The sequence below is a fragment of the Somniosus microcephalus genome, chromosome 4 (genome assembly GCF_052327205.1).
Source record: "Somniosus microcephalus isolate GS21.2 chromosome 4, FLI_Smic_1.0, whole genome shotgun sequence".
Classification (NCBI taxonomy): domain Eukaryota; kingdom Metazoa; phylum Chordata; class Chondrichthyes; order Squaliformes; family Somniosidae; genus Somniosus; species Somniosus microcephalus.
This window is the reverse complement of record NC_140990.1, coordinates 183,234,574-183,253,194: the sequence shown is the minus strand read 5'-3', so window position 1 is coordinate 183,253,194 and position 18,621 is coordinate 183,234,574. Positions and strand designations below refer to the sequence as shown.

Sequence of the window (18,621 nt, the reverse complement as noted above, 5' to 3'; positions counted from 1 at the left end):
CCAACATGGGCCACGACAACTGGATCCACCCCCTCCCACTGCAAGTTTCTTTCCAGCCCAGAGGAGATGTCCTTAACCCTGGCACCGGGTAGGCAACACAGCCTTCGGGACTCTCGCTCTCGGCTGCAGAGAACTCTATCTATCCCCCTAATAATACTATCCCCTACCACTACAACATTTCTAGTTGCTCCCCCCTCTTGAATGGCCCCCCATTCCACGGTGCTGTGGCCAGGTTGCTCATCCTCCCTGCAGTCCCTGCTCCCGTCCCCACAGGGAGTAAGAACCTCGAGCCTGCTGGACAAGAGCAAGGGATGCGGCTCCTCCAGCTCTACCTCCTGGATCCCCGTACCTGCCTCACTTGTAGTCACACCGTCCTGTCCCTGACCATGGGCTACATCTGAATTAATTAACTTCATAGGTGTGATCACCTCCTGATACATAGAGTCCAGGTACTTCTCCCCCTCCCTGATGTGTCGCAGTGTCTGAAGCTCAGACTCCAGCTCATCAACACGGAGCTGGAGTTCCTGTAGCAGCAGACACTTGTCACAGACATAATCACCGTGAGCCTCAATGGGGTTCACCGGCTCCCACATCTCGCAACAGTAACACATCACCTGCTCCATTCTATGTAATTAATTAAATTTTTTATTGTTAGTTATGGACACCCTCTGCCCGATTATAGATGTTAGTATCCCCTTTAATTAATTGGATTTAATTTAAATCAATCCCTCTAATTACACCAGTTAAATGGTTTACCAACAGTCACTCTGCACCAGAAAGGCCTTATTAACTGCAACCCACAGAGTTAAAGTTTGAAAAGAGCACCTAACACCCCACTTACCCTAACTCACACACTTACCCAAACTCACAGCACTCTCTGCTGACTCGCACTCAGTGCTTGCTCGCACTAGCCTAGTCTTTTTATACTGTTTGTTTGTTTACAGCCAAATGAGTCACCCCTGCTGATTGGTTAGAAAACTGGTTTCCACTGCCTGCTATGCCAATTTACTCCTACTGCAGTGTAACCTTGTTTTACTCTTCTTAAACCAACAGAATCCCAAATATTTAACTTTTCCCCTTTACTTAAACTGCTTAAGTAATCTTATCAAGAATGATTTAAAGAGAAATAACAATTAAAGAACTCACACACTTACCCAAACTCACAGCACTCTCTGCTGACTCGCACTCAGTGCTTGCTCGCACTAGCCTGGTCTTTTTATACTGTTTGTTTGTTTACAGCCAAATGAGTCACCCCTGCTGATTGGTTAGAAAACTGGTTTCCACTGCCTGCTGTGCCAATTTACTCCTACTGCAGTGTAACCTTGTTTTACTCTTCTTAAACCAACAGAATCCCAAATATTTAACTTTTCCCCTTTACTTAAACTGCTTAAGTAATCTTATCAAGAATGATTTAAAGAGAAATAACAATTAAAGAACTCACACACTTACCCAAACTCACAGCACTCTCTGCTGACTCGCACTCAGTAACAATGTCCCTCCCGATTCGGAGCCTTCGCAAACACTGCTCCTCCGACATGTCAAGGCTTGACACCTGCTGCCTAAAGACCCTCGCAGCATACCGTCAGATTGGCCGACCTCCATTGCCCCTCCTCCTTCTGGCCAATCCCGGCCCTCTCTCCCGCCGTCTCTCTGCCCCTTCACAGTGTTCGGCCATGAGGCCGTCGCCCTCCAAAGCAGCTCCCATTCCAATGCCAGTTGGTCAAAAGGCTGTTAGGTGTAGTGCTCCAACTGCTACGGACAGGTTTGAAGGTCCCAAGTACTCTAAAGCTAAATTCCCAAAACTCTGCTCCACAGTAGCTCGCCAACTCTCTCCAGCAACGATCGCAATGAGCAGGCCAAGTGGCTGAAGCTTCTGCACTAGAGCTGTCCCCTTTAAATAGCGCCCCCCTACTCCGAGAAGGGCCTGCTAGCGCTCCCTCGAACTGTCACTAATAGCGCTAGGCGTTAAGGCTCCGGGCGCCACCCAATATGCGCTCAGGCACTCCTAAAAGGCATTGCACACTGAAATGATGTCATGATCTGCTTGCGCTCGCGGGCGCGGGCAAACACTTAGCGCAGGCGTTAAATGTATAGTCAATATGCGAGTTGTCGCTATCTTCATAGCGACCGCCCCAACATAGGGTATCGCCCCAATTCTAGGTCTCTTTAGGCGCTCAACGCCGGTGCTACCAACCGAATTTCTAGGCCTATGACTCTATGACACTATAAAGGCCAACATACCATTTGCTTTCCTAATTGCTTGCTGTACCTGCATGTTAACTTTCAGTGATTCGTGTACAAGAACACCCAGGTCCCTCTGAACACCAACATTTCCCAGTCTCTCATCATTTAAAAAGTTCACTGCTTTTCTATTTTTCCTATCAAAGTGGATAACTTCACATTTCTCCACATTATTTTCCATTTGTCATGTTCTTGCCCACTCACTTAGCCTGTCCAAATCCTCTTTGCACCCTCCTCACAACTTACATTCCCACCCAGCTTTGTATCATCAACAAACTTGGATATATTACATTTGGTCCCCTCATCCAAATCATTGATGCAGATTGTGAATAGCTAAGGCCCAAGCACTGATCCTTACGGTACCCCACTAGTTACAGCCTGCCAACCCGAAATTGACCCGTTTATTCCTACTGTTTGTTTTCTGTCCATTAACCAATCCTCAATCCATGCTCCTATATTACCACCAATCCCATGAGCCCCAATTTTGTTTCATAAACTCTTATGCGGCACCTTATCAAATACCTTCTGAAAATCCAAATACGCCACATCCACTGGTTCCCCTCATCTATTCTGCTAGTTACAACCTCAAAAAACTCTAACAGATTCATCAAACATGATTTCCCTTTCATAAATCAGTGTTGACTCTGCCCAATCATATTACAGTATACTCTTTTGTATCCGGCACCTATGGGACCGGGATGGTGCCAGTTGATGAAAAATTCCGGATAACAGAGAGGTATACCTACCGAGACAAATTTTAACAAACAAAAATAAAAAATCAAGAAATGTACTGTATAATTGGGTACTCACCTACAGAATGTTGTGTTAAATGGATGGTAGAAGATGCTTGATGAAGTACAGTACTGCCAGTTGAGGGCAATCCATTACTCTTAAATTACTTAACACTAAAACTAAACTTATAAACGACTGCATACTGTAGTTCACTGTACACTTATTCCAAGTCAGCTGGTTCATTAGGAATATCCATGCCAGCTGGGTCATCAGGATCATGCACTTCAACAGATTCTTCAGGCACTTCCACTGCTTCAACTCTTTTGGAAGCTTTCCTAAACATGGCCCGGATGTTTGCTTGCTTAGTGGACTCTTGCCTTTTTTGTAGAAAGGTGGAATGCAGAATATGGAGGTGCATAACTTCTTGGGCAGAGTAGCAAGGATGCCTTTCAACAAATTGGAGGATTAAAGCAAATCCTTCTGCAGCTTTAGCCCAAGAAATCTTCTTCTCTTCATAAATCTCATCCTCTTCACTTTCCATCTCACTTTCCTTTTCTTTCTTTGGATTCAAAACATTCTCCATTATTTCATCATCACTTAGCATATGCACAACAGCAACTTCTCTATCTGCATCAACCCACTGCTCAATATCACTTTCACTGAGGTGACATAGAGGGGTTTGCTGGGCCTACATTTTTCACCATGCCAGCCATTTCCATTACTGTACTCTTCTTGGGACGAACACTGAACCCACGAAATTCCTCCTCTGAAGAAGATCCTTCAGCAAACATTACAGAAGGCCACAATTTGCGCCAGGCTTGCCTCAAAGTGTGACCTTTCACCAAGTTCCAGGAACATGCAGCATTAAAGATGGCATCTTTAAGATTGTATTCCTTCTGAAATGCGTGAATATTGTCATCTTGTTTATCAGCTTACGTAGGAAGTCTTTCTTGTAATGACACTTGAGATTTTGGATAACGCCCTGGTCCATGGGTTGTATGAGAGAAGTTACATTTGCTGGCAAATAAATGGAGAAAATATTTCCCAAAACCAACTCGGATTCATGCGGATGGGCTCTACAATTATCAAGCAATAAAATGCATTTGCTATCTTCAGGTTTCCCTATTTTACGGAAATGTTCACTCACAGATGGAACAAAAATATGATGGAACCAATACAAAAATATTTCCTTATCCATCCAAGCATTTCTTTGAGCTTTATACTCAACAGGTAAGTGCCTCACATTTTTAAATGCACGGGAATTTTTATACTTCCCAATAATAAGAAGTTTAACCCGGTGTGATCTAGCAGCGTTCGCACATGTTAGCACGGTTACACGATCTTTATTTTTCTTGTAACCTGAAGCATTAGCCTCACTAGCCCCAGCAAGCGTTGATTCTGGCAAAAACCTCCAAAATAAGCCAGTTTCATCGGCATTGTATATCTGTGCTGGCGACAAATCATGTTGCTGCACAATCTGATTGAAATAATCGCAGTATTCTTCAGCGGTGTCGTGATCAGCTGATTTCTTCTCCCCGGAAATATCGAGTCGTCGTATCCCATGCCGTAACTTGAAACACGTTAGCCATCCCTCGGAGAAAGCACACTTGTCAGTGAGCTCCATCTTTGCGTAGAAACCCTTCGCTTTCTCGATTAGCATGGGTCCGGAAAGCGGAACACCCTCTGAACGCTTAAGAGAAAACCACTCATAAAGCACGGTATCCAGCTCTTCAAGCTTAGGCTTACGAAGCATACGCCGTTTCTCTACACTCTTAGATGTCTCCGAGCTTGAATAAAACTTGAGCAGCTTATACTTCTGCGATTTGATGTCGTAGATTGTTGACAAACTGATTTTGAATTCATTCATAATGTTCATACGCTTCTCTCCCCTTTCTAGTCTTTGGCATATCTCGATTTTCTGTTTTAAAGTTAACACCACTCTCTTCCTTTTGCTTTGACTAACTTTTGGGAATTCCATAATGCTAGATGGGGGAGATAATCCACGATAAAGATGGAGAGACACAATGTAAACACACAGAAAAATGGCGGATCGGAAGAGACTACCGGCAGCGTCACCACTGACTAACTCGACCACCGCAGGAGAGTCAGACTCGGCAACATTACCTGTTATTGAGGTGTTCGGATCGGAAGAGACTACCGACAGCGCCAAGATGCCAAGTAGTGGCGGTTTGGAAAACTACCCCCACGATGCTGCTTTTCCACTCACCATCACCACTGACTAACTCGGCCACCGCGGGAGACTCGGACTTGGCAACATTACCGGTTATTGAGGTGTTGTTTTCTGAGTATCAATTTTGCCGGTTATTAAAGAATTCCGGATGATTAAGTGCCATTTAAACAAGAGTTTACTGTATTATGTTCTAAGTGCCCTGTTACCACGTCCTTAATAATAGATTTGAGCATTTTCTCTATACTGATGTCAGGCTAACTGGTCTGTAGTTCCCCGTTTTTTCTCCCCCTCCTTTCTTAAATAGTGGGGTTACATTTGCTACCTTCCAATCCACGGGAACCGTTCTAGAATCTAAGGAATTTTGGAAAATTACAACCAATGCATCCACTATCTCTAAAGCCACCTCTTTTAAAACCCTAGGAAGTAGGCCGTCAGGTCTAGGGGATTTATCGGCATTCAGTCCCATTAATATCTCCAGTACTATTTTTTTTCACTATTAATTTCTTTCAGTTCCTCATTCTCGCTAGACCCTTGGTTCACCACTATTTCTGGGAGGTTTTATGCATCGTCTTCCGTGAAGGGCTTAATTTTCTGAATGGGAAGCTTTTGGAGGTAGGACTGCTGCTTGCCAGGTTTCAGTCCCGCCTCCATCTGCTTCTGGCCAACCAGCGGGAATTTCCCCTGATTGACCTTGTTAAACCCACCCGGCGGGCTCAGCAGGCCAATTAGGGGGAAGTCAGTGACAGAGCACGTCAATGTATGACGTGTCATCTGTCAAGAACTTTTGAAAGAAGAAATGTCATTGTTTGACAGCTCTGTGAAGCTGTCAAACACTGACATTCTGTGTAGTTTGACAAGTCCTTGTTTTCAGGACTCATCAAACCTTTCTACTTTGCAGAAATCAGCTGGCCATTTCCTTATTAAAAGGTGATGATGATTAGTTGACTTTTTGCAGTGTTAGTTATGGTTGTCCAGGAGCTGATGGTGGTTTTCGATATTTACTGCAATCCCCTGTTTTACTCATCACTGTAATTCTTCACATTTACTCAACGAACCTGTCACATGACTGACTCAAGGTGAAAACCACATCCCTTCCTGGTATTGATACTATCCTCACCATAGTAACATATGTACCGATCACTTTCCAAAACATGCTTAGGACACAATTCCTCCTGTTCTACTTTCCCCAAAACTTTTATTCCCAGCTATTTACATTTAAAATATATTTTTCTCTCCCTCCCACAGTGGATTTGTAGTATTTGTACGAGATGCAACATTTGTTTATTCTTTTCTCGGTCCTTTCTCAAAACCTGACTACTTTTCTCAAGTTATTTATACAACTGTGAAAGATATTAGCCCTGAATTTCTGCAAGGCTGGCCCTGGTCTCTCGCTTTACCTTCAGCAGGAGGTTGATTGGCGGAGCTCCCAGAGAAATAGCAGAAACCACTGCTCATGCCATTTCTCTGGTGGGTTTTCCAATCAGGTCAGAAAATCCCCCCCCCGGAAATGCTCCCCCGATGAGTCTTTTCAAAATGATGCACATTTTCTTTGCATGTTTGTTACCAACTCTCATCTGAGTGAAGAGGAAAAATGGTGAAGCAATTGTCTGAGTAATGTCATTGGTTAGTGGTATAGTACTGGCTGCTTAGTGATTGGTGGCCCCGACTGATCTGATTGCTCAGCTTCCTCCTGTTCACATGTTTATCATTGCCTGTTACCAACCCCAATCAAGCTGCTTCTGTTTCAGTCACACTAGTGGAAACCAGACAGCTAAAATCGCTCGAGGGACTTACTCACTGAGGGTCTGCTGTGTCACCTGTGGCTCAGTTGGTGTCTCTCTCGCCTCTGAATCAGAAGGTTGTGGTTCAAATTCCACTCCAGAGACCGGAGCACATAATTCAGGCTGACACTCCAGTGTAGTACTGAGGGAGCACTACACTGTTGGAGCTGCTGTCTTTTGGAAGAAACATGTCTCCCCTCTCAATTGGATGTATAAGATCCCATGGTACTATTTAGAAGAAGAGCAGGGGAGTTCTCCCCAGTGTCCTGGCCAATATTTATCCCTCAACCAACATCACTAAAGTAGACTAACTGGCCATTATCTCAGTGATGTTCGTGGGATCTTGCTGTGCGCTGTTTGTTTGCCGCATTTCCCACATTACAACAGTGACTACACTCCAAAAGTACTTCATTGGCTGTAAAGCGCTCTGGGACGTCTGGAGAACGTGACTGGCACTATAGTAATGCAAGTTCTTTTTTCCTTTGTTCCTGCAAGTTCCGGTTTTAACCTGATCATCTCCTGGGCCTCATACTGCCGATGTCAGTATAGTTTCCCTCGGCCCCTCTCCCACATGAGTTACAATCGGGCCTTTAGTTTATTGGGTATTTGATATGTTCTCATTTTAGTCAATAATTACTTATAATGTCCTGAGTTATGGGGTTGGGTTTTCCTCTGAATTACCACCTGTATTTTTGGAAATTTTGGGAGGGTAAACAGAGTAAAATGTGGCGATAATGACGACCACCTCAAAAATCTGTCAGCCTAAAGTTACAACAGAATAATTCTTCCAAAAAATAGTCCTCTTTAAGGTCTGCTCAATTCCCACCACATTTAAATGGAATCATGCGGAGTGACTAACCACTCTAACCAATTTTTCCTAAACTAATGTCCCAAACTATTGACCCACACTATCAGGAGCTGCATGAGCAGCACTAAGGTATCCCTGAGGCAGATTGAGGAGGTCATTTTGAAGGTTGGTGTTAATCTGCCTGCAGATTGACTGTGGTACTTAAGGACATAAGAAATAGGAACAGGAGTAGGCCATACGGCCCCTCGAGCCTGCTCCGCCATTCAATGAGATCATGGCTGATCTTTGACTTCAACTCCACCTTCCTGCCCTATCCCCAAATCCCTTGATTCTCTTAATGCCCAAGAATCTATCAATCTCAGTCTTGAATATACTCAAAGACTCAACATCCACAGTCCTCTGGAGTAGAGAATTCCAAAGATTCACAACACTCTGAATGAAGAAATTTCTTATCATCTCAGTCCTAAATGGCCGACCCCTTATTCTGAGGCTATGACCCCTAGTTCTAGATTCCCTAGCCTCTCAACATCTACCCTGTCAAGCCCTCTAAGAATGTTATACTTTTCAATGAGATCACCTCTCATACTTCTAAATGCCAGAGAATATAGGCACAGTCTACTCAATCCCTCCTCACAAGACAGCCCTCTCATCCCAGGAATCCAGTGAACATTTGTTGCGCCCCCTCTACGGCAAGTATATCCTTCCTCAGGTAAGGAGACCAAAACTGTACACAGTACTCCAGGTGTGGTCTCACCAAAGCCCTACATAATTGCAGCAAGGCTTCCTTAAGCTTCTACTCCAACCCCTTGCAATAAAGGCAATAATTGACTTAGGAGGTTCTGCTGCTATTTTTTGTCAGCTCTGCAAAAAGCACAGTTTTGGACTGGGGACCTGGATTTCCCAATGGGAATTCCTGTATTCCTATGTTATGAAAAGGGGAAGGATGAAGGTAGGGAAGAGGCCTAATTGGAGGTACGCAAAGTGAGACATCACATAAGATGTTTGTTTCCGACACATAGATACCCACTCAACAGGTTTTACAGGGAGAAAATCTTACTTAGACTTCTTGCAACATCACAGCATTCGCTCATTGAAATAAAACACTTGCCTTGAAATAAATGAAAAACTTTCTGTTGCAGTCACCCCGCCCATTGAGTTCAACGGATAGGAACATCGGGCGCGGTGTAACAGGGGCGACCGATTGGCTAGGAATCTGTGTTGTTCTACTGGTGAAGACCGATTTCACCCCACACTTGTCCGTAAATACGACCCACAGCCCACGCGAGCCCTGTTCAGTGTTTGTGTTCAGCTTCCGCTGCACTAAAGTCTTGAGCAATGGCAATCTGATCAATTAACTTTTCATTTTAATTTTAACTCTTACTTTTGCTCCGTTCTTTCAAGTGAGGCTTTAGCTACCTCCGGATCTTTCTTCTCGAAAGTTTGGTAATAAGATAAGGATTTTATGAAGCCCATGGCCCATGAGATTGATACTTGTCGCTTGAGTGGAATATGATCAACTCTGCAAAAGATGGAAAAAAGATATCCTTTTCAAATATTAAAACAGAAGATGTTGGAAACACTCAGCAGGTCAGGCAGTATCTGTGGAGAGAGAAACAGAGTTAACGTTTCAGGTCGATGACCTTTCGTCAGAACTGGAAGAAGTTGGAGTCTTTCTGGTATGTATTACCCCTTGTGATAAAACCTAGAATTCTATCACTTTCTTTTTCCCGCCTTATCAACCTGAGGTGTTGTCTTTAATGACCTGTGAACCTGTCCCCCAAATTCCTCTGCTCTTCCACAGCACCAAACCTACTTCCACTCACAGTATAATTACTGCTGTTATTTTTTTTATTAAAATACATCACCTCACACTTACGGACATTGAATTCCACCTGCCACTTTTAGCCCATCTTATCAGTATACATTCTGCAGCTTCTTTCATTATCCTAAAGAATTAACAATACCTCCTATTTTTGATATCACTCCCTCTAGGCCTATATCCAAATCATCCTTTCTCTTCTCACCCTTATTTCCAACATCGGAGCCCTTTGATTCTTCACAAAAAAAAAATCAAGATCCGGAGACAATAAAGGGAACGGGGGAAGGGGAGGTTCGTGGCCAAACTGATGGCTTGCTCTCGCACCTTCCCACCGCCCACACCATCCCCACACCTGCCCACTACAAATTAATATTTGAGGCTGATGTCCTCAGTAAAGTTTGGTCTTTGTTGATTAAATGTACATTGGTTCAATACGTATATTAGTTCAGTCTGTTGGTTCAATACGTATAGGCGGCATTGTAGGCAGTGTAGATGGAAGCATAAAATTACAAAGGGATATCGATAGATTAAGTGAATGGGAAAAACTGTGGCAAATGGATTTCAATGTAGGCAAATGCAAGGTCATCCACTTTGGACCTAAAAAGGATAGAACAAGGTACTTTCTAAATGGTGAAAAGCTAAAAACAGTGGAGGTCCAAAGAGACTTGGGGGTTCAGGTACCTAGATCATTAAAATGTCATGAACAGGTACAGAAGATATTTTGAAAGGCCAATGGAATGCTGGCCTTTATATCTAGATGACTAGAGTACAACGGGGTAGAAGTTATGCTGCAGTTATACAAAACCCTGGTTAGACCACACCTGGAGTACTGTGAGCAGTTCTGGGCACCACACCTTAGGAAGGATATATTGGCCTTGGAGGGAGCGCAGCATAGGTTTACCTGAATGATACCCGGACTTCAAGGGTTAAGTTACAACAACAACAACAACTCGTATTTATATAGCACCTTTAACACAGTAAAACGTCCCACGGTGCTTCACAGGAGTATTATAAGACAAAAATTTTGACTCTACGCCACATAAGGAGAAATTAGGGCAGGTGACCAAAAGCTTGGTCAAAGAGGTAGGTTTTAAGGAGCGTCTTAAATGAGGAAAGAGAGGTAGCGAGGTGGAGAGGTTCAGGCAGGGAATTCCGGAGCTTAGGGCCTCGGCAACAGAAGGCACGGCCACCAAAGGTTGAGTGATAGCAATGGTCGAGGAGAGATTACACAAATTAGGGTTGTATTCCCTAGAATTTAGAAAGTTAAGTGGTGATCTGATCGAAGTTTTCAGGATATTAAGGGGAACAGATAGGGTAGATAGAGAGAAACTATTTCTGCTGGTTGGGGATTCTAGGACTGGGGGCACAATCTAAAAATTAGAGCCAGTCCTTTCAGGAGTGAAGTTAGGAAATACTTCTACACACAAAGAGTGGTAGAAGTTTGGAACTCTCTTCCGCGAACAGCAATTGATGCTAGATCAATTGTTAATTTTAAATTGGAGATTGATAGCTTTTTGTTAACCAAAGGTATTAAGGGATATGGGCCAAAGGCGGGTATATGGAGTTAGGTTGCAGATCAACCATGATCTCATTGAATGATGGAACAGGCTCGAGGGGCTCAATGGCTTACTCCTGTTCCTATGTTCCTATATTGATTCCGTCTGTTGGTTCAATACGTATATTGGTTCAGTCTGTTGGTTCAATACGTATATTGGTTCAGTCTGTTGGTTCAATACGTATATTGGTTCAAAATGTTGGTTTAATACATCGGTTTAATAGTTTGGTTTACTACATTGGTTCTGTAGATCGGTTTCGTACAATGGTTCCATCTGCCCTCTGCTGTCACAGATCTGAAAGTGTTTTTTTAAACACCTGGGCTGCGAAATTCCCCCTCTTAGCGCCGGCACTTAAAGGTCGATTTCGCCAGAAAAATGACGGCCACCTCACTCCTGGCATGGGCCGTGGCAGCCCCTATTTTGGGCAGGTCGGTAGCGCAGCCGTTGCCTGCATTCGGCAGAAGACTGCAAATGAGCGTGCAACGCTGATTTGACGCATGACCTGCTATTTTGGCCGTCGCCGTTCGACTGCAGGCCCTCTCCAAAGCATTCAGCTGCACAATGGACCCCTCATCAGCGATATTTAACGGGATCATCAACAGCTTTCAGGTAACTTGCTGTTTGATTTCTACTGGCTCTGTGTAAGTTTGTGGAACTGTTTGGAGCTTTCTGGAGTTATTTAAAGTTGGTGAGGTGACAGGGAGTGGTGCTGCAAGTGGAGAAGGCCTTGCATCTGAATTCAAGGGTTCTGCTCACACCACTTGCTCCCAGTCATGGGGGCTCTACTTGCAGTCCCCCTTGCACTGCAGCAAGACAGGGAGATGGAGCAGAGGCAGCAAAGAAGAGGACAAGCTGCTCACAGAGGGAGTAGGGCCAGGAGTGCTCTCAGCAGAGGCCTTACTCACCTAGGGTCTTCCAAGAGCACTTCTACTCCCTGCACTTAAGCCAGGAGCAGTATATTCGGAGGCTTTGTTTCACGAAGGAGGTGGTCACAGAACTCTTGCAACCAGACCTGCAGCCTCAGAGCAGGGCAACGACAGCGCTGTCAATGGGTCTCAAGGTGACCGTGGCCCTCAATTTTTTCGCCACCGGATCCTTCCAGTCTGGAGCAGGTGGCATAGCTAACATCTCCCAGTTCACCATCCATCGCTGCATCGGGAGGTCACAGTGGCTCTGTACTCCAGGAGGAGGGACTTCATTGTCTTCTCTCTGAACAGAGAGAAGCAGGAGGAGCGCGCATGTGGCTTTGCCAGGATACCGGACTTCCCCATGATGCAGGGTGCCATTGACTGCATACACATGGCTTTGCGGGTGCCGCATATCAATTCTGAGATGTACTGCAACCGCAAATGCTACCATTGTTTTAATGTGCAGTTGGTGTGCGACCACGCCCAGCACATCATGATGCTGAATGCCCAATATCCTGGAAGCAGTCAGGATGCCTTCATCCTGTGCCAGTCCGATGTGCCAGCAAGCTTCCAGCCACCACGTCGAACCGGAGGGTGGCTGCTCGGAGACCAGGGCTATCTGCTCTACACCTGGCTAATGACTTCCCTCCACAACCACACCACTCGTGGCCAGCACCCATATAATGAGAGCCATGTTGCCACGAGGAACCTCATTGAGCAGGCAATCGGGGTGCTGAAGCAACAGTTCCGCTGCCTTGACCGCTTGGGAGGAGCCCTCTAGTACACACCGGAGCAGGTGTCCCATTTCGTCGTGCTCTGCTGCATGCTCCACAACTTGGCCATCATGAGGGTGCAGCCCTTGCCACCACAAGTTCCGCGAGCACGTCAGGAGGAGGAGGAGGAAGGGAGGAGGCAGGCAGCAAATCCCCATTCCAGACAGGCTGTGTGTAAGCACCTCATCAGACTCTGGTTCCAATGAATGAAACCCCAGATCCCCGTTGCTCAACACTCCCCCACCTCACCATCCCTCTGTCATGGAACATCGCAGCATCCTCCTGGGCACAAAGCTGAAATGAAAGCCATCACAAAACAAACATTGCAAACGTAATTTATAAATCACTCAATCCAATACTACATAACAAAGTCAACTAATCACCCTTGTGCATTCCCTCAGTGTCTGTCTTTCGTGCTCCTTTGTCTATTCTAGTGCTCCTACGCAGTGCTACCCCAGTGGCTGCAGCATGCTGGTGTAAGACTGCTGACTTTCCTTGGGGGACACTGCAGATGGCCTTGCAGGATGACTTCGAGCAGCTATGGGCCCAGAAGCCCAGGTTGCAGACTTAACCACCTCGGTATGGGCGGCAGCAGTCTGGGTTGGCTGGCTGACAGGCAGCAGCAAGGGCACTGGTGGAGTGGCAGAGGTGGGAGGATGAATGCTGTCATCATGAGAGAGGACAGCAGGTTCATGCTCCACGGAGCCACTGCCAATACCCCGGGGCGGCGCCTCAGCAATCCTAGTAATCTGTTGGAGGTCAGATTGCTGGACTGCTGTGACATGCTGCAAACCCCTTTCCACACTCATAAACCCAACCACGATGGCAGCAGTCTGAGCCTGCATGAGAGCAATCTGAGTTTCCACTGCAGCACTCACTTGGGTCCGCTTGTGCTGCAATGGAAGCTGCGACATCGGCCATCAGACCCAGCATCATGGTTGGGTCCACAAGTGCTCTACTGGAGTTCAAAGCTCCGTGCAAAGCCCCGTGCAATGTTGGAGCCGGACTCCTCCATGCTCCTTGACACTGACAAGAGGCTCTCTGGCAGACCTGCCATTGCACCAAGCGTTTCTGTGTCCATGCCCATCACCCTTCTTCTGAAGGCTGCCCCATCGACATCCTCATCTGAGTTCTCTGCAACAGAACTCGTGTGCGAACTCACATTCTGGGTTGTTGGCACCTGAGCTACCCTTTCCCCCTGGCATGGCTGCAGCCCAGTCGTGCCCGGTGACCTATCACGTGCAGATCCCACCTCTATACTACCCTCTAAAGTTCGCGCAGTGCCATTTTCTGAACTGGTGCCTGGGAGTGTCAGGTCGAGTGATGATGCCTTTTCTTCTCCACTCTCCTCCTCTAGTTAGTCATGGACTGGCTGGGCTGCTGGCAGTTCTTGAGTACAGGAAACTCTCTTTTTACCGGCACCTAAATAACCGGAAATCTCTCTTAACCGGCAAAATTCAGGGGTAGGTTCAGGTAAGTTTTACTTCATATTAGTGGCCGTGTAACCGAGGTTCCTGGATATGTGGCCGTGTAACCGGGGTTCCTGCACCTGTTGCCATGCAACAGGGATGCCTGGATCTGTGGCCATGTACGGAGCTCTCGTACCTTAGTAAGTATACCTCTCTGTAATCCGGACTTTTTGATCAACCGGCACCACGCCGGTCCCGTCAGTGCCGGATAAAAAAGAGTTTCCTGTATCTGAAAGGAGAAAGGCACAGGTGTCGGGTTGTGGTGAAGGGAGGGGCGGGTAAGCAAGATGTGCATGCTTCCGCCATCAGCAGCTTGTAAGTGAGAAAAGATTTTGCGATAAGGGGAAGTGGGATCTGAGAAGAAGGATTAGGTACGAGCATATCATCATCAGCAATTCTTCCAACCTCGCTGTTGGCCACGGCCTCAGTGAAGGCCCCTCCAATGATCACCAGCACCATCTCTTTCAGCGCAGTGAGGTTTTGAAGACGTGCTTCACCCCCGTCTGTCTGCTGCTGCTCATGCCGGTTGTGAGCCACCTTGGCCTGCAAGAGAAAGGGCAGTGTGTCAGTGAGTGTGGTGCAATGTGTTTGGGTGTTGTTCCTGTCATGATTGAACAGCTGACATTGTGTGCAAGGTGTGAGATGTGGGTGTGAGGGTTGTAGCAGTGGTAAGTGTGAGGGTGAGGTGAAGCTATGATTGTGAGTTATGAGTCGTGGTTGCTAGAGATTGTTGGTAGGTGAGTGATGGGGGTGTGGTGCATTGAGCAGTGTGTGAGGCTAGTGGTGCAGTTGGTGGGATATGGCATTTGAAGATGCATTCACTCACCTTGAGGTCATTAAACTTCTTGCGGCACTGGATCCAGGTCCTGGAGGCAACACTGGTGGCATTGATGGCTTGGGCTATCTTCTCCCACTGCCTTCTGGCGTTCTGTCTCGAAGGTCTGCTGCCCCCTTGCGGGTAGAGGATTTGTCTTCTTCTGTATACCCCCATGGACCAAGACCTCTAGTGCTGCATCTGAGAAGCGAGGGGCCCTTTCTCTCCCCTGTTGTGACATGGATGCATCCACAGTGACAATGAGGTGCTTCTGCAACAAAGCACCCCCCCTTTAAGAAGTGCAGAGAGCCTAGGCAAAATTTTATTGGCCAGCAGACTGCACCTGAAATTGGCCCGCCTCGAGCGCTGAGCCAATCAGCAGCGTGCTCAGTGCTGAGCTCAGCACTCTAATCATTATAATTTCACATGCTGCCTGCACCCGTTTCAACGGGCGCAGGCAGATCGCGCATCGCGATTCCCCACGCCCATTTTCGGGCCTAATCCAATTTCACTCCCCTGCTGTATTGTGATGGAGTCAAACCCTGATTTAAATAAACTGATTACATATAAAAAGTGATCTTACTGCTTTTAAAATAATCTACAACAATTAGATTTTGGAGACTATCCTGAAAATGTAGTTTAAATTAATCCTATAATTATTCCAAATGTTGAATTTCGCAAGCACAATTGGAGATCTTTATGCTGTTGTAAAGCTGTAATTATTAGTGGAATTTCCATTTTGTTTCAATGTTTTCTTTTTTTACATCTCTCTCTCTCACTTATAGCCTTGTTTGAATATGCAGTGTTATCTGAATATCTAAATAGCTATATCTAAGGACTTCGGGAACTAAAATGTACCATCAGGGAATGAACACAGACCCGGGATTGGAGCCTTTACCCAGCAAACCATCAGGGAATCAGCACAGCCCTGGGATCGGAGCCTTTACCCAGTAAACCATCAGGGAATCAGCACAGCCCTGGGATCGGAGCCTTTACCCAGTAAACCATCAGGGAATCAGCACAGCCCTGGGATCGGAGCCTTTACCCAGTAAACCATCAGGGAATCAGCACAGCCCTGGGATCGGAGCCTTTACCCAGTAAACCATCAGGGAATCAGCACAGCCCTGGGATCGGAGCCTTTACCCAATAAACCATCAGGGAATCAGCACAGCCCTGGGATCGGAGCCTTTACCCAGTAAACCATCAGGGAATCAGCACAGCCCTGGGATCGGAGCCTTTACCCAGTAAACCATCAGGGAATCAGCATAGCCCTGGGATCGGAGCCTTTACCCAGTAAACTATCTAGCAGGAGACTCACTAAAAAAAAACAACTTCTGTTGCGTTTGTGGGCTTTGCTTTGTGGAGTGCTTTAGTATTTGGTGGGGTTGTTGATCCGGTGAAGATTTGCTCCTGTAGGCTGTTTACGAACAGGGCTTGTCTATTCTCATCTCTGCCATGCCTACCTAACCCGAATTTCCTCTGTATATGCTCGTGTGTGCATTCTGGCAGCCGTTCTGGACCACGTCTGTTATTTCTATCTCTCTTTCTTTCCTCCTGGCCCCTCTTAGGACCTCCTCTCCTGACTCCTCTCCTCCCTGTCGTCCTGTCAAGCCTCTTCTCATTTCTCTCCTCCTGGGTACTTTGCTCACCCTAATCCCTACTCCAACCCTGATGTGCCTCAATAATCCCGAGACTCGATGTTAGCGGAACAAAACAAGGCTTTTATTAACTTAGAAGATAACACGCAGTGGAGAGAGGTATCTTCCATCTGGAGCTCTGCAGTACTGGATATGAGGCCAGACTGAGCTGGCTTACATAGAGGCCAGGTATGGGCGGAGCCCTACACACAACACATTCCATACATTCCAATATACAATACAATGGTGAGGAGAAACCTGAAACCAACCACAGTCACAGGCAATACAATGGTGAGGGGGAACCTGAAACCAACCACAGTCACAGGCAGTGATGAATGGAATATTTCATCACATTCACCCCTTCTATAGATTTAGTCTGTTCGGGGGTTTGGTAGTCCTCTGCGACCGACGTGGCTGTTGTGGTGTCGCGGGTGTCGGCTGGGTGTCCCCGGTGGCCTCCTGGGTCTCTGCCGGGGGTGCCGCCAGGGTTGTTGAAGGGGTAGTTGGTGGGGGTGCCGTTGGTCGATGTTCTTCCGGGGGTGATGAAAGAGTAGTGGGTGGGTAAGAGTTGCTGTGGTCGTTGTTGCTGCTATTGTCGTGGTTGTTGTCGTTACCGGCTGGGGCGACGTCTTTTATTGACACGGTGTCCTCCCTTCCGTCGGCGTGCCGGACATACGCGTATTGGGGGTTGGCGTGGAGTAGGTGCACTGGCTCCACGAGAGGGTCCGTCTTATGGCCCCTCACATGCCTTCGCACGAATACCGGACCTGGGGTGGAGAGCCATGACGGCATGGATACGCCTGAGGTGGATTTCCGGGGAAAGCTAAACATTCGTTCATGAGGCGTGGCATTAGTGGCAGTACACAATAGCGACCGTATCGAATGGAGCACATCTGAGAGGACTTCCTGCCAGCGGGAGATAGGGAGGCCCTTGGTCCTTAGAGCTAGAGTGACTGCTTTCCATACTGTCCCGTTCTCTCGCTCCACTTGACCGTTACCCCGGGGGTTGTAGCTGGTGGTACGGCTCGTGGCGATACCCCTGGACAGCATGTACTGGCGTAGCTCTTCACTCATGAAGGACGCCCCCCTATCCGTGTGGATGTAGCTCGGCATACCGAACAGGCAGAACAGGCTGTTGAGGCATTTAATGACCGTGGCGCTGGTCATGTCTGGGCAGGGGAAGGCGAATGGGAACCGGGAGTATTCATCCACAATGTTCAGGAAGTAAACATTGCGGTCGATGGACGGGAGGGGGCCCTTGAAATCTAAGCTGAGCCGCTCAAAGGGCCGTGTAGCTTTGATTAAGTGGGCTCTATCAGGGTGGTAGAACCGAGGCTTGCACTCAGCGCAAGTGCGGCAGTTCCTGGTCAGAGACCGAACTTCCTCAATCGAGTAGGGTAAGTTGCGGGACTTTATGAAGTGGAACAGCCGCGTGACCCCTGGGTGGCAGAGGTCGTTGTGGAGGGTCTGTAGCCGATCCCCGGTGGCGCTGGCACACATCCCTCGTGAGAGGGCATCTGGGGATTCGTTAAGGGCCCCTGGCCGGTAAATGATGTCATACTCGAAGGTGGAGAGCTCGATCCGCCACCTAAGAATCTTATCATTTTTGATCTTCCCCCTCTGTTTATTATTGAACATAAACGCTACCGACCGCTGGTCGGTAAGTAGGGTGAAGCGTTTGCCGGCTAGGTAGTGGCGCCAGTGGCGCACTGCCTCCACGATGGCTTGGGCCTCCTTTTCCACGGAGGAGTGTCTGATCTCGGGCCCTTGGAGGGTCCTCGAGAAGAAAGCTACGGGCCACCCCGCCTGGTTGAGGGTGGCCGCCAAGGCAAAGTCAGACGCATCACTTTCCACTTGAAATGGAGTGTTCTCGTCCACTGCCTGTAGCGTGG

At 47.1% G+C, this 18,621-nt stretch overlaps 1 protein-coding gene across 2 annotated transcripts in view; it reads right to left on the bottom strand.

Moving 5' to 3' along the window:
• The window catches only part of LOC147120052 (putative methyltransferase DDB_G0268948), a 174,044-nt gene that overhangs the window by 104,156 nt on the left and 51,267 nt on the right, over window positions 1-18,621 (bottom strand). For both annotated transcript variants that reach the window (XM_085985568.1, XM_085985569.1), the window contains exon 5: window positions 9,135-9,272. In XM_085985568.1, coding sequence (XP_085841694.1) covers window positions 9,135-9,272 — 138 coding nt within the window. The remainder of the gene's footprint in view (window positions 1-9,134; window positions 9,273-18,621) is intronic.